General features: G+C 39.2%; 1 protein-coding gene across 2 annotated transcripts in view; it reads right to left on the reverse strand.

Moving 5' to 3' along the window:
* Nucleotides 1–23,226, reverse strand: part of adamtsl4 (ADAMTS like 4) — a 92,651-nt gene that overhangs the window by 33,691 nt on the left and 35,734 nt on the right. For both annotated transcript variants that reach the window (XM_089117444.1, XM_089117445.1), the window contains exon 5: nt 23,078–23,180. In XM_089117444.1, the coding sequence (XP_088973570.1) occupies nt 23,078–23,180 (103 nt within the window). The remainder of the gene's footprint in view (nt 1–23,077; nt 23,181–23,226) is intronic.

Here is a 23,226-nt window from a genome sequence, read left to right on the forward strand (position 1 = left end):
CTGCTTGTTTTTTTCCGTTGTATCTGTCCTCTTCATGAACCTAGTCGAATCCCTCGGGTGCGGATGCAAGATGCTCTCTTTCACAAACACAATGCAGTCCTGAGCTATTAATTACAGCCAATCAATGTTATGATCAAACCCTCCATCACAAACACAGGAAACACTCATTATTACTGGTGTTTACTAACACAAATATAGCACACACTTGAAACTTGCCAATTAAAGATTTTATCTGTTTATCTGAAAATCAAAATTATAACATTCCCTGATACCTCCTAGCTTTGTGATGGTGGGAACCCTGTGAATATCATACAAACTTGATTTGGACCAGGTACCACCAGCACCTTCTGTACACGCAAGCATAGTTAGAAACGGCAACTTCAGCATCAGCTGAACAAAAACAGGCACAAGCTTATCAGTCCATCCTTAAAGGTCATTGATCTCTTTTTCTATTTTCCGTCTCAGCTGGCCGACGGTCCGTTCGCTTGATGCTCACAAAGAGTACTTTCATTATCTGGCTAAATCAAATCAGATTGGCTGATGTTTGCCAGTAATAACACGCAGGGTTTTTGTCAATCTGCACTGTAATAAAGATAAATAAAACCAGTAAAAGAACAATGTACTAATAATATTCTGCCAGGACATTATTCATTAAAGAAAATCTAGTCCAGCTCTACATTTATACCAGAACAGCCATTTTACACAGATATACACTCACCTAAAGGCACCAGGATTATTAGGAACACCATACTAATACTGTGTTTGACCCTCTTTCACCTTCAGAACTGCTTTAATTCTACATGGCATTGATTCAACAAGGTGCTGAAAGCATTCTTTAGAAATGTTGGCCCATGTTGATAGGATAGCATCTTGCAGTTGATGGAGATTTGTGGGATGCACATCCAGGGCCCGAGGCTCCCGTTCCACCACATCCCAAAGATGCTCTATTGGGTTGAGATGTGGTGACTGTGGGGGCCATTTTAGTATTGTGTGAACTCATTGTCATGTTCAAGAAACCAATTTGAAATGACATGGTGCATTATCCTGCTGGAAGTAGCCATCAGAGGATGGGGACATGGTGGCCATAAAGGGATGGACATGGTCAGAAACAATGCTCAGGTAGGCCGTGGCATTTAAATGACGCCCAATTGGCACTAAAGGGCCTAAAGTGCGCCAAAAAAACATCCCCACACCATTACACCACCACCACCAGCCTGCACAGTGGTAACAAGGCATGATGGATCCATGTTCTCATTCTGTTTATGCCAAATTCTGACTCTACCATCTGAATGTCTCAACAAAAATCGAGACTCATCAGACCAGGCAACATTTTTCCAGTCTTCAACTGTCCAATTTTGGTGAGATCTTGCAAAATGTAGCCTCTTTTTCCTATTTGTAGTGGAGATGAGTGCTGATTCTGCTGTTGTAGCCCATCTGCCTCAAGGTTGTGCGTGTTGTGGCCTCGAAAGGGAACGTCTCAGGTTATGACTGTAACCATTGTTCCCTGAGAAAGGAACGAGACGCTGTGTTGCACAGCGTGAGTTCCCTCGAAAGTGAACGACTTTCACTTTCACAAGGATTTACAAAAGACATGCTGCTCTTGGTAGACTGTGTAGGGCATGGAAATCATCTGGCTGCGTCTGTGTTATTTCATTTGCCCATTGTCAATAGATCACCTGCATCTGCACTTTTATAAATCAGTTGCTAACTGCCCAAGCGAAAGCTCCACTCATCCAACATGAAATGTATCTACGTCTTTCTGTTTGTAATAACATCTTGAATAAGTGTCTCCTGAGGAAATATTACAGCTTCTCTCCCACTCTCACACTAATTTGGCTTGTTTAGTAAATCTGGCTCCAAATCAACAAAAGCATTTGCATGCAAATAAATTAGATCTGCACAAGCAGAATCATACAGGGGTTGAACAATGAAACTGAAACACCTGGTTTTACAACACAATAATTTGTTAGTATGGTGAGGACCTCATTTTGCAGCACCAATTCATCTTGGGAATGACAAATAGAAGTCCTTCACAGTGACCAGAGGGATTATGAGCCGTTCCTCTTCCAGAACAGTGTCCAGGTCACTATATGATGCTGGTGGACTCGCTCCTCCAAAACACCTCAATAATATTTAGATCTGGTGACTGTGCATGTTCAACGTCACTTTCATCTTCATCAAACCCTTCTGTCACAAGTCTTGCTGTGTGTGTTGGTGCATGATCATGCTGATACACGGTTTGAGCATCAGGTGCTCATGATCCTCCAGAAGGGTTTGGTAGTCCTCGGCAGTGTCGTGTCCATCAAATACAATCAGGATTGTCATGATATTGGAGCTCAAACCATCACTGATCCACCCGTGCTTCACTCTGAAGATTGGCCGCCAGGCATATAGATGTGAAACCTCCAATATTGGCCAGTGTTTCAGTTTCATTGTCCAACCCCTGTATATTTCACTGCATTTTCCGTGAGGTAGTTATTTTTGGTTGTTACATATTTTTTGCTCATAAAGATGTGACATCATTTAAATACATTTACGCTGGTCTATTATTGTGCCATGATCTGATTTCAGATAACGGTGGTTGGTTCCTTTACGTCAGTCAGATTAGTTCTTGTCCAGTCTAAGTGGGAGGTTCTTATCCATTAAAGACTGGAATGTGGACCAGACTTTACGCCGATAGTCAAAGGTCGGGTTACGTGAGACTCTCGCTGTCTGTCCATCAGAATCAGCTGACACTGACAAAAGAGCGAGAGATTCCAAGCCCGTCTTTTCCCATTCCGTCACAGTTATCTTTGAGAGATTATAGTGGAGACAATGGGAGAGAGAGAGAGAAACAGAGAGAAAAATGCACAAGAAATAAAAGTTCAAAAAAGCTTTAAAATGTGGACAAAAATGTCAATTTTAAAGAGGGGCAAAAGCTAAAGTGTAAAAGATTTTCAGTTCTTCATCGCACTCTTTTTCTTGCTCTGTCTCTCTGTCTCTTTCTGTCTCTCTCTCTGGTGTGCAGACAGTGGAGTCTATTCAGACTAAATATACTTCCCCACTATCTCTGTCTCTAAACAAACTCAGAGAGAGAACCAGTGCACGACACAGGAAGACAAGAGAAAGAAAGAACAGCACAGGATGAGAGAGGAATCTGTTCAGGGAAAGAGGGATATACAGAAAGACCAAAAGAAAGAAATGGAATGCCAGAAGGAGAGCGTGTGCGCGGGACACATTGTGACCCTGAAAACGGGACATTTAAGCTTCACACACTGAAAAAAAATCTAAATTAACAAGCTATTTCAAGTCCAAAATATTATTTAACATCACAGAATCAACCTACATAAGCTCATTTATGCGAACAACGTGTATTTTTATGGGTTAAAACAGGTAGAAATGGCTTTAGCAGGTTGCCATTTGTTCAGTTTGAAATTATAAAACAATGGTTACACTGACGATGTACTGACGATAAATCTCTGAAAATTTAAATTTTTTCCTTAAACATTTTAATTTTGGAATTAATTGTGGTTCAATTAATTAATTAATTGGATTCTATTGTGGATCTGAACTATCCACAATAGATATTGTTGCATTTTTGATTTGTGATATATTGTGACATGATATATTGTTACACCCCTAATTGTTGTAGATACAAATAATTGAACTATGTTTAGACAGTAAGAGTGTGCAGTGGCGCAAAAAGTGTGTATGTGCTATATACGGCGCATAGGGGCGCAGCACCATGGGGGCGCCAAAGCGATGTTAAAAAAAATAATTTGTTTGGTAATTTCTATGTATGTATCTGCTGCTGTGCGTTTCTAAATCATTTCTGCGTTTCCTCATTATTATTTAATATTTTAGAGGACTTACGGGCTAGAGTCGGCGCCGTCGTAAGAATCCAACATAGGCTCATAGGGGGGTAATATGAGTGCCGTGAGTGATGAGTAGTGCTGTAGCGGCGCGTCGATGACGTCGATGATTCGACGTCAAAATTGCGTCGACGTCATATTTTTGCGTCGACGCTTCTTTATTTATTTATTTTTTGCATGTTCCCGGCGGTACAGCTTGCCACACACACGTGGGAGACCGAAACATTGCAGAATAGAGGACGAAAACAACTAGAAGTTAATGTGCTGTCCATTAAATGAATCACACACAGTAAACAAACCCTTAAGAAAAAAAATTGCAATTTAGACGCGCAAACTGGGTGCCGGTGTGGTGAGACGTACAAGCTCGGGCAGATTCGGCTTGAAGCGGTTCCCGGACGCGGCGCCGGGCGCGTTGTTACAAAAAAAGGCGTACACACACAGCAAGCCACAGTCTTCCTGGTCTTGCGCACCCAACGGGTCATTTTTGCCGTGCGCAAATTCACGCTCGTGCGGACGTGTCGAGTATAAACCAGGCTTTACTCCGTGTCAGCACGCGCTCTGATCAGTAGGTGAACTCCGCCTCCCAATCCGTTTCCCTCCTCAGCTGATATTAATATTTAAACATTCTCTATGATAAAAAAATGTTTGTAAAAAATATTTTAATAACACGGTTTTGGCGGTTGTAGAGTTATGATGGTGTTCAAATACATAATATTAGACTAACGTTAGCCAGCTTATAGTATCTTGATTCAGTATGCTAGTATTTATTTGAGATATTGTTTTTTTATTAATTGAGCAGCAGAAAAAATATTCTTTATATTAGTCGTCCAATTAGTCATTAGATTAGTCGACTAATCGATAAAATAATCGCCCAACTAATCGTTTAGTTAATAATCGTTTACCCCAGCCCTAGTGATGAGCTATGTCATCGAAAAAAGACGGATAAAGCAAAAAAGCTGTCGCGGGCTAAACATAGAAAAAGAAAGAGGGAAAAATGAGATGGCCTGTCAAGGGATGGGACAACAGCTAAATAAGTATCAAAAAATTGAAGTAGAAAAAAACTATATAGGCTAACGTATGATTTAGGCTATTTACATAACACGACCATGGGAGCTGTTTTGCTGAATATTATCACGAAGTAGGCTAGCCTTAGCCTGGCTAACGCCAGACCCAATTCTCGTTGAGACTTGGGTCTGGGAACCACATGCACAATTTCTCGTATTTGAGGCGTGGTTTACGAATGCCCGGCGCCGTTTATTGGGTGCTAAGAATGTCTATCAAATGCGCCTGTAAGTAGCTCATAGCCAATTGTTTCAATTAGAAAAAGTATTATTAAGTACAGTTTAACATAGAAGTTGAAGTTGTTATTTGCAAAAAAAAAATTAAAATTTAATTTAATGACTAAAGTCAACAACTTTAATCGGGTACGTGTGCACAGCTGAAAGTTCTGCTACTAAATCGGTAGCTGTATATTGATATTGAAAAGCAACACAACTTAGTGGCACTGTGACAACCACAGTAGGTAGTCTACAGGTATAATGACAATATGATATTAATAAATATCACTTACCATTTATAAGTTAAAGGACTTCGTCGACGACGATGCCTAACAGGTACTATACAACTCCGTGGCTAACATGTCTGCCACTTTGCGCTCGTCCAGGCCTCGGGACTGCCGAACAGAAGTTGATATCGACAAATCTTTATCGCATTTTCTTTCTCGGGACACAGCTGAGCGGCAGATATTCCAACGAATGACTCACTTATTAAGACGGCCACTTGCCGCCACCTACTGGCAGTTTAGTTTCATGTTTAAAAGTTTTTTTTCTTCTATATTTAAACATTTATTTAAAACATTAATATAACAGGCTATTTATTGCAGTTGAAATTTTGCAGTGTATAAACTAAATTAATTAATTTGAAGCTTTATAAAGATAAATAACGTAAATAAATATAACAAATATGCAGATTTAAGTATGTAAAAGCTGATCACTGATGAGAATATTACTTCAGAATACATTAGGCTATGATTATACCTAAAAAATCATCCTGAAATAAAATACTGTAATTTTACATTTGATTATTCAATATCTGTACGCGGATACTGTGAGGCCTACTTTAAAACTGCATTTAATCTGTTGCATCCTGGTTCTATTTTTTTTGGCCACAGCTTGAAACTAAGTTTATTAGTTCTTTTTTTTTCTTCTCTTTTTTTAAGTTTATTTGTGGGTCATGAGCTTAGCTAAGGCTTTGTCTATTTACTGGTGGCTCTGCTCTAAGGGGTCGAGACTCCTTTTTTGAGTATAAAAGCTTTAGGACTTTCCTAACACTGTTATAGGAGCAATTTCTTGCAAGGGTTTCCCAAGGTAACGTTTTCCCACTGACACTTCAATGGCTCAGGGATGACAGGGCCTTAGTGCTTAGGCTGTTAATTCGAGAACTACAAGCATGGCGTAGTCGGTATAGCGGCACCATAGCTGAGGGCCGGGAGATCAGAGCGATTGCGAATGCGCGTCACACCGGACTCGAGTCTCTCACGAAGGAGCTCCGGATTGACAAAAAGAAGAAGCAACGACAGTGAAGGAAGAGAGAGGACCAGGCCTGAACTATTTGTCCGATATTTGTGTGTGCGCTGCAGTTGTCCATGAGGGGCTGCCGCCTTACTATCATTTTGTGTTTGTTTATTTTATGATGAAAGTTATGTTTTATCATTAGGTGGTTCCCGTCTCCTTCTCTAAACAACAAACGTTTCTACATTGGTGGCAAAACCCAAGAGGAAGGACGCTGTCATAGAGCTGGAGTGAGTTACCGGGCAAACGGCAGAAGCAAACGGTGGCTCCAGTAGCGAATTAGTCTACAATTTCATAACATTTGAACTTTATATTTGACTACAGTATAGTCTTTAGTTATATTAGTTTTGGTGTGGTATTGAAAATGTCACTGGTAGGCCTATTTAAAATTGTGTAGCTTATTTATTTGAATAAAATGTTAGATGAGTAAAACAACAAAAGCATTCAACTATTTTGATTGTTTTTTATTCGTTTTGTGTGCGTGTTGTGCGCAGATTGCGCCTTTGAGTGTGTGTTAGGGCATGTTTATGTAAAATGTCTTGTTTTAGCTTAAATAAAGGTTAGTCAAAAGTAAACGTGAGACTGTGTTGCGAACTGATTGGCTAAGCAAGAGTTGCGTGTTTTACAATGAAACCTGGCCTACACCTTACTGAAAAACCAAAAGAGACACGTTTTCAGACATTTTGGATGTAAAAGCCGACAGAGTGGGCAGAAGTTATGCAAAGACGAGCCCAGATTTACTGATCAAAGGCGATTTGATCAAAAACACACACTCCTCATCCTACACAGGCTTCTTGCGGTACGCCGTATGAAAGATTGTGTGCTCTTCACAGACAGCATTGCGATTTCAGACAGATGACACACTCGCATTCAGTGCTGTTCGGAATGAAATACTAGCTTACTACTTACAGAAACTGACAAAGCACTAATTGAGCCAGTAGAGACTTGTGCAACTAAGTTGAACACATTATTTGCGGTGCTTAAAACAAGCTGTTTTTAATCCAACAAGGGATCTGTGTCTCCAAATACAGAAAAAGAAAACTGTAACGGGACACAAAAGTGCACTTTATTCCTGGCTAGCATCTCCTGCACATGTTTTATGTTATTGTATGCATGCAGGAATTTGCATATAATGTGCACAAAGGAGGACTTCAGGTGTAAGTGTGGTTGCAGAGAGTTGAACCACTGAAAGCAAAGTATGTTATTCTGATCATAGCCCACATGTCTCACTCACTATCACAGCTGTTTCTCTCTCTCTCTCTGGCCAGTCAAATGGCTGTCCTTCTCAACTCCCCTAAACCTTGTTTACAGTTTTCGCTCCGTGTCCCCACCCCCTGTCCCCAAACACACAGTTAGTTCTCGCTCCTCGGCAAACTCGGTTTATTCAACACATCCCGCTCTCTAATAATCTCTGAGCTGGGTGGAGAGATTTTGGCAGCGGACGAATAAGACAGCGAGGGATTTGGAACAACGCAAGGAAAACGAAAGGAGGGAATGTTTAGTGAGAACTAAATGAACGAGAGAGCGAGAGAGTTTGGTTTCATGCACGCTATCTTTCTCCTCGTTCACTTGGATCTTCCTCCATCTCTCCTTCAAGCTCTTACGGGGATAGTTCATCCAACATTTTCACCTTCCATTTTTCCAAACCTACATAACTTTTTTCTTCCATAGAACAAAAAAAGACGAAATTCTGAAGACTTTGTGACAATCTAATCTCACATTATATAACAAATTTACTAGATGCCTTCTGTTGTCTGATTGATAGTTGGCAAATAAAACATATTTTAGTATAATTGTGAAAACGTCCAACTTCAGGTTGTGATTCACGTGACTTTTTAAAGACTTTTAGAATAACTTATATTCTTTGTAATGTTTCAAAATGAAGACTTAATGGTCTGAAACAGCTTTTTAAATATCTGAAATATCATTTTTAGTAAAATCATATAAAATGTGAGTATCAAATATGACCCATTAGGCTTTTAAGGAATGTTTATTTGTTCATATCTCAATCATAATTGTATTGCATTGCATTATATGTTTTAAAACTGCAGAGTTTTTATCACGAAACTAAGCATTACATAACATCTAACTAAGACATACGTATTAGAGTGATGACGATTGATATTTGTATGATTTTATGTAAGTCCTGTATCTGCTATGTTATAAAGATCTCATTGATTTACATTACAATATATCAGAATTTTTTTCTTACGTTTTGGCCATATAAATCTCAGCATCTGCAATAAATTGCATATTTTATAATGAAATTAATGGTTAAAGAAACGGATCCATTTACTACGGAAAATAGATTTTTTTTTTCCATACGTCAGGGTTAAATTAAATAATAAATAAAAAAGTCACTGAGCCTCATTCATGAAACTTCAGTAAATTCTGAGTAATTTGCAAGTAAAAGGGACCTTCCCGAAAACTCTCCCTCGGATTCACAAATGCTTTGTAAAGATCAGATTTGTTAGTTAGACGTGTATGTTAATGAATTTCCAATCATTCATAAATAGGTCTTATGACATGCAACCTCAATAGTTTAAGATCGCCTAGGTATATAGACAAACAAACTCATGAAATATTATTATGTTGCATAGTGTTATCAAAATGCAGTCATCAGTTTGCCTAAAATAACACTAAACTTTTGGAGGTTTTATGCACCATTTACGTGTGGAACAGGGAACAGGGTTCGTGAAAATATGAAGACTTGAATCCGAATATTTACATCACACGGCTTTACGAACAATTAACACAGAAATTTGTTCTGTTCGTGTTTCATGAATAAGTCTGTAGTATAAACAGTTGTAATTTGCATGCTTTTTGTAAGGAACAAACCAAAATTTCAGTAATTATTCACTAAAAAACTTCCCCTCTAACTGTGCGTTCACACCAGACGCGAATAGCGCGTAAAAGTGTTAATTCGCGCGTCAAGAGTGAAACTGAAGCGTGTAAAAATCAGAATCGAAATCCGTTGGCGGCCATTTTTTTATGTTGATCGAGCATTAATTGAGAGAGTCACTGCCCTGTATTTACTCTGGAGAGCAGAACAGCGGCGTGGGGATCATCGTCGCCGTATTTGTGTCCACCGGACCGGATTTGTTTGGCGAGATTCACCATTTGCTCGCTCCAGGAGCTGCGCTGGATAACGCGTGAATGCACAAATAGCACTAACTAAATCATTCGCGCTTAACACGCCAGATGCTCAATTCGCGCCCTTCTCTATGAGGCGTAGAGCGCGGCGCGGTAGACGCGAATACGCCTCATTCAATTTTTTACATGTGTAACGCGTCTTTGCATTGACTTAACATTGAAATCACTCATGCCTGACGCGCTATTCGCGTCCAGTGTGAACACAACATAAAGCTGCAGTCCGCAATTTTTCCTCTTTGTCGCCATCTCTATTTGAAATCTGCAATTGCAGTAATTCGCGGAATTATCAACTTTACGTGAGTTGTGTCTCGGCACGGCACAGCGTGGATGAACACAATGTTTGAGGAGAGTGTGTGGCTGTGTGGCCGCGCCGGTGTGGATACTGGCATTTAGAATCACAGATTATTCTTTTTGGAAGAATGACCCATATAATAATTTTCATTGGAAAATGTCATCTGAACAAGTAAGTAACATCCACTTTTGTTCTTTTGACCAACTAACTGAAAAAAAAAGCATTAAAGTAAATCACGCTGATTAAATCTAACAATCGCTTATCATATCACGTCAAACCGTGCACATTATACTTTGTTCTCAAATTGATAATGTTCAACATCAGCATTGCGTGACTACATTTAAAGCCCTTCAGATATTATCCTTGTTTTCGCATGGGCTGGTTGCAGTCTCTTTTTCCAAAGTCTTTTGCATTTTACAGCGAGTGAATCTGTAGTTGTCACTGGTGATTGTCCTTTGAACCCTTTCTGGATCCGCCATCAAATTGATAAGTTTATAAGTTATCAATAAGTTAATTATATCAAGTGCTGTGAGAGAAGGCTATAAATCTCCACCTCCAACATCCATCCATAGCCAACTAGCCAAGACTCTTCTTTAGGTGTACAGATGTGACGTAATGACACAAAGACATGCTCGAATCTCCCGCAGAAATCCTCCAGTACCACTGGAGTTAAAAACATTGTTACAAGCTTACCGCTTTGAATCGAGCTAAGGCAAGCAGAGAGTTTTGAACACTGGCTGTTTATGTACTTGTTAAAAAAATATTTTGGATAATTTTTAACCCAAAAAAGTTACGGACTGCAGCTTTAAATTGATTTGTAAACTGATTAATAGAAAATATCCAACTATAGAGGAAAATATGTTCCTGTATTGGACATTGCTTTTTCTCTCATGAATGCACCAATGAGTTTGAATTGCTATTTGTAATGACAGAATTACATTTTTCAATGATTATTTTTCGTAAGAATGTCCCTTCATCAAGCCAAATCATACGCAGAACTGCACAGCAGTAGCCTGACTACGTCAGACTTTCTACTTCCGCTAATTTCATTTCGCTCCTGTAGTGAGTCTGAGATAGCAGCCTATCTTTCAGTTTTCCACCGGCCTGAAAACAGACGGCCAATCAACGAACAGAGGGCGGGCCATAGAGCCGTGACGTAGACGCTAAGCGCCAAGTTTAGAGAAATCGAAAACCGAAACAACCGCAGAAATGGGAAACAAGACACGGGATGCAATTCGCTCTGTTATGGAGAACATTCCGGGGTTTTTCAAACTGAAGCAAAGGTCGTTTACAGCCATGTTCACTCCGGTATTTCGCTCGCATCATCAAGGGCCGGCACGTGCACTTCTGCCGCTAGGCAAAAAAACTATTTTGCTGCCCTTCTATTTGCAACGTATACCAGCAAAAACCAGCATGCTTGGCCATTATGTAGCTTGCACAACGCGCATACACTTTTGATTCTCTCATCAACACAGATGGAGCCGTTTTTTATTTTTGGAAATCATTATAACAAGGAAAAATATTAACACTTCAATCTTAGGCATTTAGGCTACCCAATTTTTTCAGGCTAATTGTAGTAATGACGGATCAGACCTGTTTGGCCATAACTATATACATAACTATAAGAACATAACTTACCCCCATTCAACGTCAGTTCTCCGTCTTTTACGGTGTTCTGTCGATTTTTGCTGCCTTGTCGAAAAATGCTACCGTAGCGCGAATTGATCACAGAATGCCGATTAAAGTCGTATGAAATACAATTCTAATACAATTCTAAGTTATGAGTAGCTACTGTATACTGTAGACTACTGTTTTTATTTTTAAAACGGTGTGAAAAGTAAAAATGATCATAAAATATTCATCTTTGACTTGTCAAAGTACACCTTTTCTTGTAGTAACTGAAACTTTATTCCTTTTCAGCTGGCTGACCGTACAAATATTCATATGGTAGTAAGCATTTTTTAAAGGGAAATTATACATTATAACAGGAAAATGTACCTTTTGTAAAAAAAAAAAAAAAAAAAAAACTGTGAGTCTGCACATGCGCATAACCGGTAAGTAGGAAATCTCGATGGGTAGCATGAATTGTCAGAACAACGGCCATGACAAGAAAGTCGGTCTCCTCGGCTGTGAACGCTCCTGGTGTGCTCTTATTATCATATTATTATTATCATAATAATAATCCACCATATTTCGTTTCGACATCCTGCTGCATTAGTCCCAGATAGGAGATTCATGAACGATCTGTTCATTGCGTATGTCACGTGACAAATGAACGTAAGACTCGGAAGGTAAAGTGATTATTTATGTTCCCTGTAAATCATTTTTTACTGCATTATGATTTCTTAATTCAGAATATGATCAACATTGCGTAGGTGGATGTGATCGGGGAATTTGGCTGTTAAAATTATTACATTAAGCCACTTAAATAAACGAAATGACTCGAATGACTCAGAAAATCAGTAAAATGAACTTCCTATTCATGACTCGCGAGAGCAGGGGCTCGGTCTCGCCCTCGCGGCGCTGCGGAAGCTAAATCAGACTCGTGAGAGCGGGGCACGCCGACGTTGCGGGGCGTCCGCAACTCAGTAATTCATATAAATAACCTAGTTTGTGAATTGTTCATTCCCGGTTGGCACACATTTTGCAGCCCTTACAAAAGCGCCGCTCCCTGTTTACAGTGGAAGTTCGATCATAGATTTGAGTTCGATGCATAATGTCTCGATGCGGCCGTGTCGGCGCATAACATACGTCATAAATAAACTTATCTGATTGGCTTATGGGTAACCAATGATTTTAAACTTCAGAGAAGCGCCCCCTTGCGAGAGAGAAAACACTTCTCTATTATGCCATTCCAGACTCTGTCTACGAAGCAAAGTGAAGTAGCAGAGTCTGGTATTACCAGGCTAGCACAGCAGCGCCTTGCAGTAACAATTACTGCACACACACACACACACACACACACACGATCACATAATGATCTTTAGAGTTGAGCCGGCCAAAAAAAATGATCTCCAAGGGACAACAAAACAAAAGCATGTGCACGCACACACACACACACACACAGCCAAACCCCCAATGTCCTGTCCAACAATAGCTCACATAACTGTTGGAACCTACAAGAGTTTTACTTCTAATAAATCGAAGCACATTCTTGTACCTCCTACCCCACAGCACAAACACACACACACACACACAGTCCCAGTGTCGCCTCTTTAACAACAGCTCATGGCCTGAATACCCCTGGGTGCGTTTGTTTTGATTTGATTTCTACATAAAAGCAGTTTCAGAACACATTATAAACAGAGGGGTGAATGTCTCTGTCATTTTAGTGTAACTGAATTCTTACACTGAACTCTTCCTGATACCGAACCCTGTGGGATGATGATCAGCACTGTCCCAACTGGACTCAACTCTGTCCATTATTGAACCACGTCTCTGCATGCTGCTTAGCTTTGTCCCATACTGAACTGTGTCTGTTCAACAATGATCTTTCTACAATACTGAACTCTGTCTGATAAAGATTTTCTAAAAACCTCATCATCATAAAAAGTTTAATCTGTGCTTTCACCTTCCTTTAATCCCTCCCTTTTCTAGTTGATGCTACTCTAAGCAATGTCTGAAACCTTGTATTTTAAGCACGTTTTGCGTTTTTTGAATCACTTGCTGTTTTCCTCATTTGTAAGTCGCCTTGGATAAAAGCGTCTGCAAAATGAATAGAAGTAAATGTAGAAAAGTGAACTACATCTGATACTGAATGCCATCCATACCTACGTCTGCTCTGTGCTGCCACACTTTTCTACTAGTCCACACTAAGACAAATACATTTGCAAATGCAACCGTTTCTCTATGTTTCGGTCTTCCATCCACACTGAGACAATGTTTTTACTCTACTATTTGGAATCACTGTCAGATTGCGTTTTGGGGGCCGTTTCCATTCAACTATGAAAACTTTTGAAAGTCTCCGTGAAAACTACAAAAAGATGTCAATTTATGAAAACGGTGACGTAATGGGCAGTCTATAGGGGTGTAGTTTTTCTTAAAGCCCCCCTGTGGTGAAAATCAAGTTTTTAATGTTGTTTATATGTCTATGTGGTGTTTTTAATGTGGTTGAAGACATATGAAAATTCATGTCAACACCATTGCGGAGTAATTTACGTAAAACTGCAGTGAACCAAAGACAGTCTCAAAAACGCAGTTTGAAATCGCTGGTGTTTCTGACGTCACAAACTATGTAACCAATCAGATCAACGTGCTGGCGGGTTTTAGAAGGGCTGGATTTCCCGAAACTTTCTCAACGCTACGTCATTCTTAAGTTGACGGGTTCAAACATCAGTCGGGTTCAAACATCAGTCGGGTTCAAACATCAGTCGGATTCTAACATCAGTCGGGTTCTAACATCAGTCGGGTTCTAACATCAGTCGGGTTCTAACATCAGTCGGGTTCTAACATCAGTCGGGTTCTAACATCAGTCGGGTTCAAGCATCAGTCGGGTTCTAACATCAGTCGGGTTCAAGCATCAGTCGGGTCCTAACATCAGTCGGGTTCTAACATCAGTCGGGTTCTAACATCAGTCGGGTTCTAACATCAGTCGGGTTCAAGCATCAGTCGGGTTCTAACATCAGTCGGGTTCAAGCATCAGTCGGGTCCTAACATCAGTCGGGTTCTAACATCAGTCGGGTTCAAGCATCAGTCGGGTTCTAACATTAGTAGGGTTCTAACATCAGTCGGGTTCTAACATCAGTCGGGTTCAAGCATCAGTCGGGTTCTAACATCAGTCGGATTCTAACATCAGTCGGGTTCTAACATCAGTCGGTTTCTAACATCAGTCGGGTTCTAACATCAGTCGGGTTCAAACATCAGTCGGGTTCTAACATCAGTCGGGTTCTAACATCAGTCGGGTTCAAACATCAGTCGGGTTCTAACATCAGTCGGGTTCTAACATCAGTCGGGTTCTAACATCAGTCGGGTTCAAACATCAGTCGGGTTCAAACATCAGTCGGGTTCTAACATCAGTCGGGTTCAAACATCAGTCGGGTTCTAACATCAGTAGGGTTCTAACATCAGTCGGGTTCTAACATTAGTAGGGTTCTAACATCAGTCGGGTTCTAACATCAGTCGGGTTCAAGCATCAGTCGGGTTCTAACATCAGTCGGGTTCAAGCATCAGTCGGGCTCAAACATCAGTCGGGTTCTAACATCAGTCGGGTTCTAACATCAGTCGGGTTCTAACATCAGTCGGTTTCTAACATCAGTCGGGTTCTAACATCAGTCGGGTTCTAACATCAGTCGGGTTCTAACATCAGTCGGGTTCAAACATCAGTCGGGTTCTAACATCAGTCGGTTTCTAACATCAGTCGGGTTCTAACATCAGTCGGGTTCTAACATCAGTCGGTTTCTAACATCAGTCGGGTTCTAACATCAGTCGGGTTCAAACATCAGTCGGGTTCAAACATCAGTCGGGTTCTAACATCAGTCGGTTTCTAACATCAGTCGGGTTCTAACATCAGTCGGGTTCTAACATCAGTCTGGTTCTAACATCAGTCGGGTTCAAACATCAGTCGGGTTCAAACATCAGTCGGATTCTAACATCAGTCGGGTTCTAACATCAGTCGGGTTCTAACATCAGTCGGGTTCAAACATCAGTCGGGTTCAAACATCAGTCGGGTTCAAACATCCAAAATGATCCCCAGATTGACGTTACTTTCTACCCAAGGACCTTGACAGAATATTAGTGGAGTAAAAAGTATTTGTCTTTCATATGTAGTGAAGTTAAAGTAAAAAATAATACACAAGTAAAGTACAGATACTCAAAAAGTGTGCTTAAGTACAGTACTTAAGTAAATGCACGTAAGAAGGTATATCTTAAGCAACCTCCTAAGATATAGTTCGGGGAACACGCCAAGAAATGGTTTACCTTTAGATAAGTTATACCTTTAGAGTCGTCGTAGTGCGGGGAGAGACAACGTTATCGGGAAATCCAGCCCAGATCATTAACAGCGAACTAGCAGGGGTGTCTCGAGAGAAGCCAGGTTATACCGGTACATGTTTCTGTTGATATGAAAAATCGGGTAGATTTACCAATATAGTGGGCAGGTGTATGGTGTATATTACGATGTTATGAGGAACTCTATGCCTTTCTCTGAGAAGGCGAACGGGAATATGGTTTGTGTAACACATTATTAGATGTTTGATAATGTAGTCAAGAAAATAATTAATTACCATTATGTGTCCGACGTTGTAAAGAGTGATACCTTTCAGAAGCGTTTACCTCAGTAAGTTGGCCGAGTGGATCTCTGACCTGGTGTGAGAGAGTGGAGGTGGGGCTAATTAGCATATGTTACATGTTCATGTTTTTTGATTGATTTGATTTATTTGTGTAATGATTTGGCTGTCCTCTAGGGGGCGGAAGTGTTCTTGTTATGTGTGTTCTTGTTTTATTAGGAACTGATTTCCTGCACCCGTAAACTGTGTGAGGGAAGCCTCGTTGCCATATCTGGGCGGCGGGATTTCGGTTTTGTTGATGTTTTGTTATCCCTGATTGTTTTTCCTCCTACAATTATGTTTATGTTCTTTTTTTGAAGCAAGTTTTGTTAATGTCCCTCTTTTATGTCATGTCTATGTCCAAATGAAGAAGGGGTGTAGAGTTACACTCGAGCTATTTTAAGGCATGTAGAATTTTTTTTCACAAGAAAAAACGTTTAAATATGTAATTTTATCAATTAAAGATGAGTTTTAAGGGATACAATAATTGTCTACAAGGGGACTTTAACAAAGTGACTTTGCCAGCTACTGGTCTGGCAGCAGAATATAGAGTTTTTTTTAAATAATTTTGGCGGATCTCATTCGGTTTGACAACATTGGTGTCTGTACACGAAAAAAGTTTCCGTTTTTAGTACATCACTGTTGTGTAAATTATCCTTCCCATTCAATAAATGGTAATTGAGTACAACCTGCATGTTGTGCCAGGAGAATAGTGTGAGCACTTCAGTGAAAGCATCGGGTCTCTCATATCGTCACTTGCACATGATTTTACTGTTTTACTGATGTTTCAGCATGGACAAGAAACTTCTGGAAAATGTGCGTGTGTGAAAATGTACTAATGTGGAGGAAGAGCGTTTTTTGAAATGTATCCAGATTAATGTAGCATTCAAGAAATGCATTTGAATCACACCTTGACACACTTACCCTTAAACCACACAGCACTATTTCACAGTGTCACACCTACATCTCTGTTCTAGCTTGTACTTTTCCAAGTCATTTAGGAAGTGTGTATTGGCCCACTCCATGTTACATAATCTCCTCGGGATGAATCTCTTGTTCAGAGGCAATCCTTTTATAAATCACTTTGGATAAAAGCATTTGCTAGATAAATCAATATCAGTTGAATTACCCGTAAACAAACATTAGACTGAATTGATCTGTAGTTCAAAGCAAACAATCTACAGCAAACTACCCAAAAATAAAATGTGCCAAACATCATATCTGCATTGTACTGTTTGTATATGATTTCATTTAGTTGATTATTAGCTGGCGCCGTACTTACTGTAGGCTTGGAGTAAATGTCATGTAATCTCCTTTCTCCTTGTATAAAACTATTCCTTTAATGTCACACAAGTTTTTCATCATCTAGAAATGATTTACTGACTATGACTGAAAGCAGCTGCGAGATAAAGACTGTCCAAATCACGATGAGAAAAAGCTCAGTCATAAAATATTCATACATACAAACAAAACATCAGCTGCAACAATTCATTAGCAGCACTTCATCCACAAATAACTTTCAATGATATAAATACAAGACTCAAGTTTCCAAATGAAATCTACCCAAACACAAAATTTTGTTTAAGATTGCAAATACAAGATAGAAGTGTATAAACTCAGTATTCACAATTCTAAATTCAAGGTTCTTGAGGTTCTAAACTCAAGTTTATAGGTAATAAACGAAAGATTCTAACTTTAATTTAGGGTCCTCAATACAAGTATAAGTTTTGTTTTGGGTGGGATTGAGGGATGTAGAATATGCTCATGCAGAATTAGCCATTAATATGTGCCTCAAGTAATAATGAACAGTCAATATCCTAGTATTATGTAATATGCATGCTAATAAGCAACTAGCCAATAGTGAGAATTGGACCCCAATCTAAAGCGTTGCCCAAGATATAAGCTCAAAAGTATAAATTCGAGATTTTAAACAATATTCAGAGTTCTAAACTCATTATTATAGATTCTGTATTCAGTATTTAAAGGGGTGGGCCGGAATTTTGGACATCGGGCCTCATTTCCAAGTTAGCCTTAGTGTTATTTATCAGTGGAGACAGTTTTCAAAAATTTTCATCTAGTCATTCCAATTGCACAGTTTGCCGGTGCTAGGCTAGCGCGAGTCAACGGTAACTGCTAGCCTGCCATTAAAAACAGTTTTACCCACTCCACAGTACACCAAAAGCAGATGAATTATAACGCCAGATTATTAGTTTTAAAGAGATCCTCCACTTTTTTTCTTTTTTTTTGTGGAAATAGGCTCATTTTACAACTCCTCCAGAGTTAAACAGTTGAGTTTTACCATTTTCAAATCCATTCAGCCAATTTTCTGATATTAATATCAGTAACCAGACAGTTTCTGGTCTCATTGACCTCCATAGTATATTTTTTTCCTACTATGGAAGTCAATGAGACCAGAAACTGCCTGGTTACTGATATTCGTCTAAATATCAGAAAATCGGCTGAATGGATTCGAAAACGGTAAAACTCAACTGTTTAACTCTGGGGGAGTTGTAAAATGAGCCTATTTCCAAAAAAAGTGGAGTATCCCTTTAATGTCTATTGAGAGAATAATGTTATAAATCAAACTACCCTTTCATTGCATTGCAATAGTTATACTTTGTTCCCTGTATTCATTAGCACAGTCTACAGCAGTGGCGGAGTGATATGTAGTTACCTAGGTGACCGAGAGTTCTGTTCTGTGTTTACTTTTCGGCGCAGTACTACTAACCAAAGCAAAGTAAAATTCCTCCGCTGCTGAGAAACTAGTTCCTGTAAATGTATTGCGATCATTGAGATGCAAGAGTAGTTTGATTTTTAACATTATTCTATTAACAGACATTTACATCAATAGATTATTTGCTTTTGGTGAACTGTGGAGTGGGTAAAACTGTTTTTAATCCCAGGCTAGCAGTTACCGTTGACTTGCGCCAGCCTAGCACTGGCGAACTATGCAACTGGAATGACTGGATGAAAATTTTTGAAAACTGTCTCCACTGTTAAATAACACTAAAGCCCGGAAAACACCAAGCCGACGCCGACGAACTAGCGCTGATGAAAGCTGACTGTGTTGTCGCCTCTCGTCGGGGTAAAACGCTGTCGCTCTAAAGCCTATGGGATTTTTGAATGGGTTTTTGCTAAATCGCCTGAAATAAGGTCTGTGGTAAACAAAGGCTCTAAATATTTTCATGTTTTGATCTATGATATAAAACACACAGTTATAAACTGCTTGTGGTTTTTTAAACTTTATTGTGTCTGCTTGTTTTTTTTTAAATCTTTATATAGACTTCAAAACGTGTAAATTTTGGATTAACTTATAAAGATTATCTTGATAGACAAAACGTGTAAGGGACACAACTCTTTGTTAAAAACAGTTCTTATTTTATGCGATTTTCCAAAAGTCTATGGGGAAAATACATAGCGTTTCGACTGAGGAAATCCATGTGCCGCTAGCTTCCGAGTTGTCCTAAAAAAGGGCCGTCATCACCCTATTTCTACAGATATATTAGCCTATATTCGTCATTCTAAAAGGAAAACCGACACTGCTGACTGCAGATACACATACCGTAACAAAGAAGTGTGTGCTTACCGTTTTGAATATCAATCCCGCTAAACGCTTTCTTTATTCCACTCCGCTTGTTAATATTAAAATATTCGCCAAGGAACACTCGGTAAGAAGACGTAACATAAGAACAGCCTTCTATCTTTACCGTTTTGACTTCTTTGCTTGCTGTTTTGCTTTTATTCTCTTTCACTAAGCTGAACAACAGCCAATCAGAGTTCTCTTTTTCCCCGACGGCCCGATGCCGATTCAACATGTCGAATCGGGCGAAACAAAGGCGACGAGGACTATTTTCAGCCAACGGCATGGAACTGTGCGTATCACACCGAGGAAACTTAGTCGGCCGACGCAAAAACTGCCTGAGGGCCGACCGTCGGCTTGGTGTGTTCCGGGCTTAAAGGGTTAGTTCACCCAAAAATGAAAATTAAGTCATTAATTACTCACCCCCATGTTGTTCCAACCCCGTAAGACCTTTGTTCGTCTTCGGAACACAAATGAAGATATTTTTGATTAAATTTGAGAGGTGGATCACTCCTAGGCTCCTAAGGGATTGAAACTTGACGGCCCAGAAAGTCACTGAAGAAAATGTTTAAATATTCCATGTGACTACAGCGGCTTAACTATAAGTTTATCAAGCGACGAAAATACTTTCTGTGTGAAAAAAAATAAAATAAAAAAATAAAAAAAAATAAAAAAAATAACGACTTTATTCGACTATTCCTTTTCTTCCTTTTAGGCGAGAGTTCAAGAGATTTCCACGACGCATGCACGAGAGCTGCGATCTTTTTCTACTCCTTCTTGTTCAGTTTTCGCGCATGCGTCGTGGAAATCTCTTGAACTCTCGTCTCAGGTCCACAGGGAAGAAAAGGAATAGTCAAACAAAGTTGTTATTTTTGTTTGTTTTTTCGCACAAAAAGTATTCTCGTCACTTGATAAACTTATAGTTGAGCCACTGTAGTCAAGTTTCAATCCCTTAGGAGCCTATGTAGCAGTGATCCATCTCTCAAATTTAATCAGAAATATCTTCATTTGTGTTCCGAAGACAAACGAAGGTCTTATGGGGTTGGAACAATATGGGGGTGAGAAATGAATGACTTAATTTTTATTTTTTGGTGAACTAACCCTTTAAGGCTAACATGGAAATGTTAAAAATCCTGTACCACTCCTTTAAGATTCTACACTCAAGATTTGAGGTTCTAAACTCAAGACTTAATATTCTAAAAAATGGAAGATTCTAAAGTCAAGATGAAGATTTTAAACTCATGATTATAATTAAAAAATTCTAGTGTCTACACTCAAGACTCCAAACTCAAGTTTCAAAGTTATAAACTCGAGATTCTATCAAAAGATTCTAATCTCAAGATTAAGGATCCTTATCATGACTCTAACTTCAATTTCAAGGTTCTGCACTAAAGACTCAAGATTCTAAACTCAGGATTATAGATTCCAAACTCAAGAATGTAGATTCTATACTCATTATTTAAGACTGCACGGATCTAAACTGAAGATTTAAGGTTCAGTCCTAAATATTTGTGGTCATCTGTCAGAGAGGGCGTCCCGCACACTGTAGTGGGCCAGACGGCTCTCTCTCCTCAGCAGCAGATTGAATGTCACTTCAGTAATGTCTGTCCTCACTTCCCCCTTTTTCAAGCCTCTCACTTACTATTCAGGCCTTTCTTCCTCCATTCAGGTCTTTCTCCTCTCATTCACAGACCCTTTCATCCTATCCATCCATCCATCCCGAACAGCAGCATTTTTCATTCGGTAGCTATGACTCCCTAACCTCTGTCCTCTCTGACTCCTCCTCCCTCATCCGATTTCCCCACTATAGGTCCCTCTTCTTCTTTCTCTCCGCTTTCTGTATTGTTGATTTATAGTCGTGGTCCGGTACATGCATTCTGTCTCGGTGACTTTTATAAGGGTCCGTCACACATTCCTCTGTGTTTCTCTTTAACTTCTCTTCCTATATCCTTCTCTCTCTCACAAAGACGCTTTGCTTGTACAGTAATACCCATGACCCCTGTGGTCACCCCCCTCCTCCTTCCTTCATTCATTCTACATCTACTTTGTCTTCTTAAGGCTCAGGTCATTTACAGCCTCTCAAAAACGCCTTTATTCTTGCTTATCTGCTAGTTCTGAGCTTTCTGAGAATCCCTGCCACGCCAGTCTAAACTGAATCAGAGCACATTTTTCACATTTTCTACGCTGACTGTGAAGTAGAATCGGCAGAATTAGTTTAGAAATGGCAAAACTTGTTGAACAGAACTAAAAATACTCCATCACTTTGATTTGGTAGATAAGAACTTTTTTTTTTGTCATTTGAAATAATTTTTTATATATATATGTTCAGTATAGAGTTATCCACATTTTTTCTCAACTTCTAAGCCATCTTCGATTAATTTTTTCCTTTAAAAAAAAATGCAAATCAAAATGAATTGCAAGATTGCCTTTTGTAAAGCATTCATTGTTGCTTTATATTTTGGCAAAAAGGTTTAGCATTTTGGAACAGGGTTTGTGTCTAAAGTGCAAAAGTAAAATTCGCAAGCTATTTAATTAATAGTTTATACACTGTGGTTAATACATTAACAGACCATATACAAACAGTTAGTTCTTTCATTGAGAGAGCTCATTCAGTTCATTTATTGTTGCTGTAATTAACAAATTATTATTGTTTAATTAGCTCATAGAAATAGTTATATTATTAACGCAACTTATTAACGTAAATAGTCCTCACTTTAGATTACGCATCGTAAAATGTGAAAATGTCATTAAGTGCTTTAAACCAAACTTTATTGGACATGACAGTGCTTTGTTATTGTAAACTTATTATAAAGTGTTACCAATATTTCTATTTTAAATAAATTCTGTTTTTTTGAACTTTCTATTCATCCTGATTATCAACACTGATAAATCAAATCAGCGTATTATTATGATTTCTGAAGGATCGTGTGACACTGAAGACTGGAGTAATGATGCTGAAAATACAGCTTTGATCACAGGAATAAATATGATTCACAATCTCACCATTTCCACTGTATTTTGAATGAAATAAATGTAGCCTTGGTAAAAATATGACATTTCATTGACATAAAAAACAAACGTAACGACCCCAAACTTTTGAACACTAGTGCCTTAAAATCTTTTCTAGGTAGGCAGCACAATAAGTTTTGGAACAGAGCTCATTTGTACCTCACAACTTAACAGCAAAAGAACACGGTCTGATAGTGAGGTAAATGGAAAATGTGGTGGGAGTAGATGTCCAGTAAACTTGATAATTAAACAATAAACTCTAAATGCTGCTCCACAAGGTGAGAAGCAGGGTAATATTCCACCACACCTCTGTTATTGCTTCTTTTTCCCTTTATACCCCTTCAATTTCCGTTTCTAACCTTCTGTGAAAGGCTCCCAGTCATACACGCGCCCCATAAACTCTTGACTGTTGAACGCTGCACACTGCTCAGCCCTGGAGTCTACCGGAGCACCTGGACATGCCTGGGGGAGAGAGAGAGAGAGAGAGAGAGAGAGACACTTAAGTTAT

This window comes from Pimephales promelas, chromosome 12 (genome assembly GCF_988280905.1).
Source record: "Pimephales promelas chromosome 12, fPimPro1.hap1.1, whole genome shotgun sequence".
Classification (NCBI taxonomy): domain Eukaryota; kingdom Metazoa; phylum Chordata; class Actinopteri; order Cypriniformes; family Leuciscidae; genus Pimephales; species Pimephales promelas.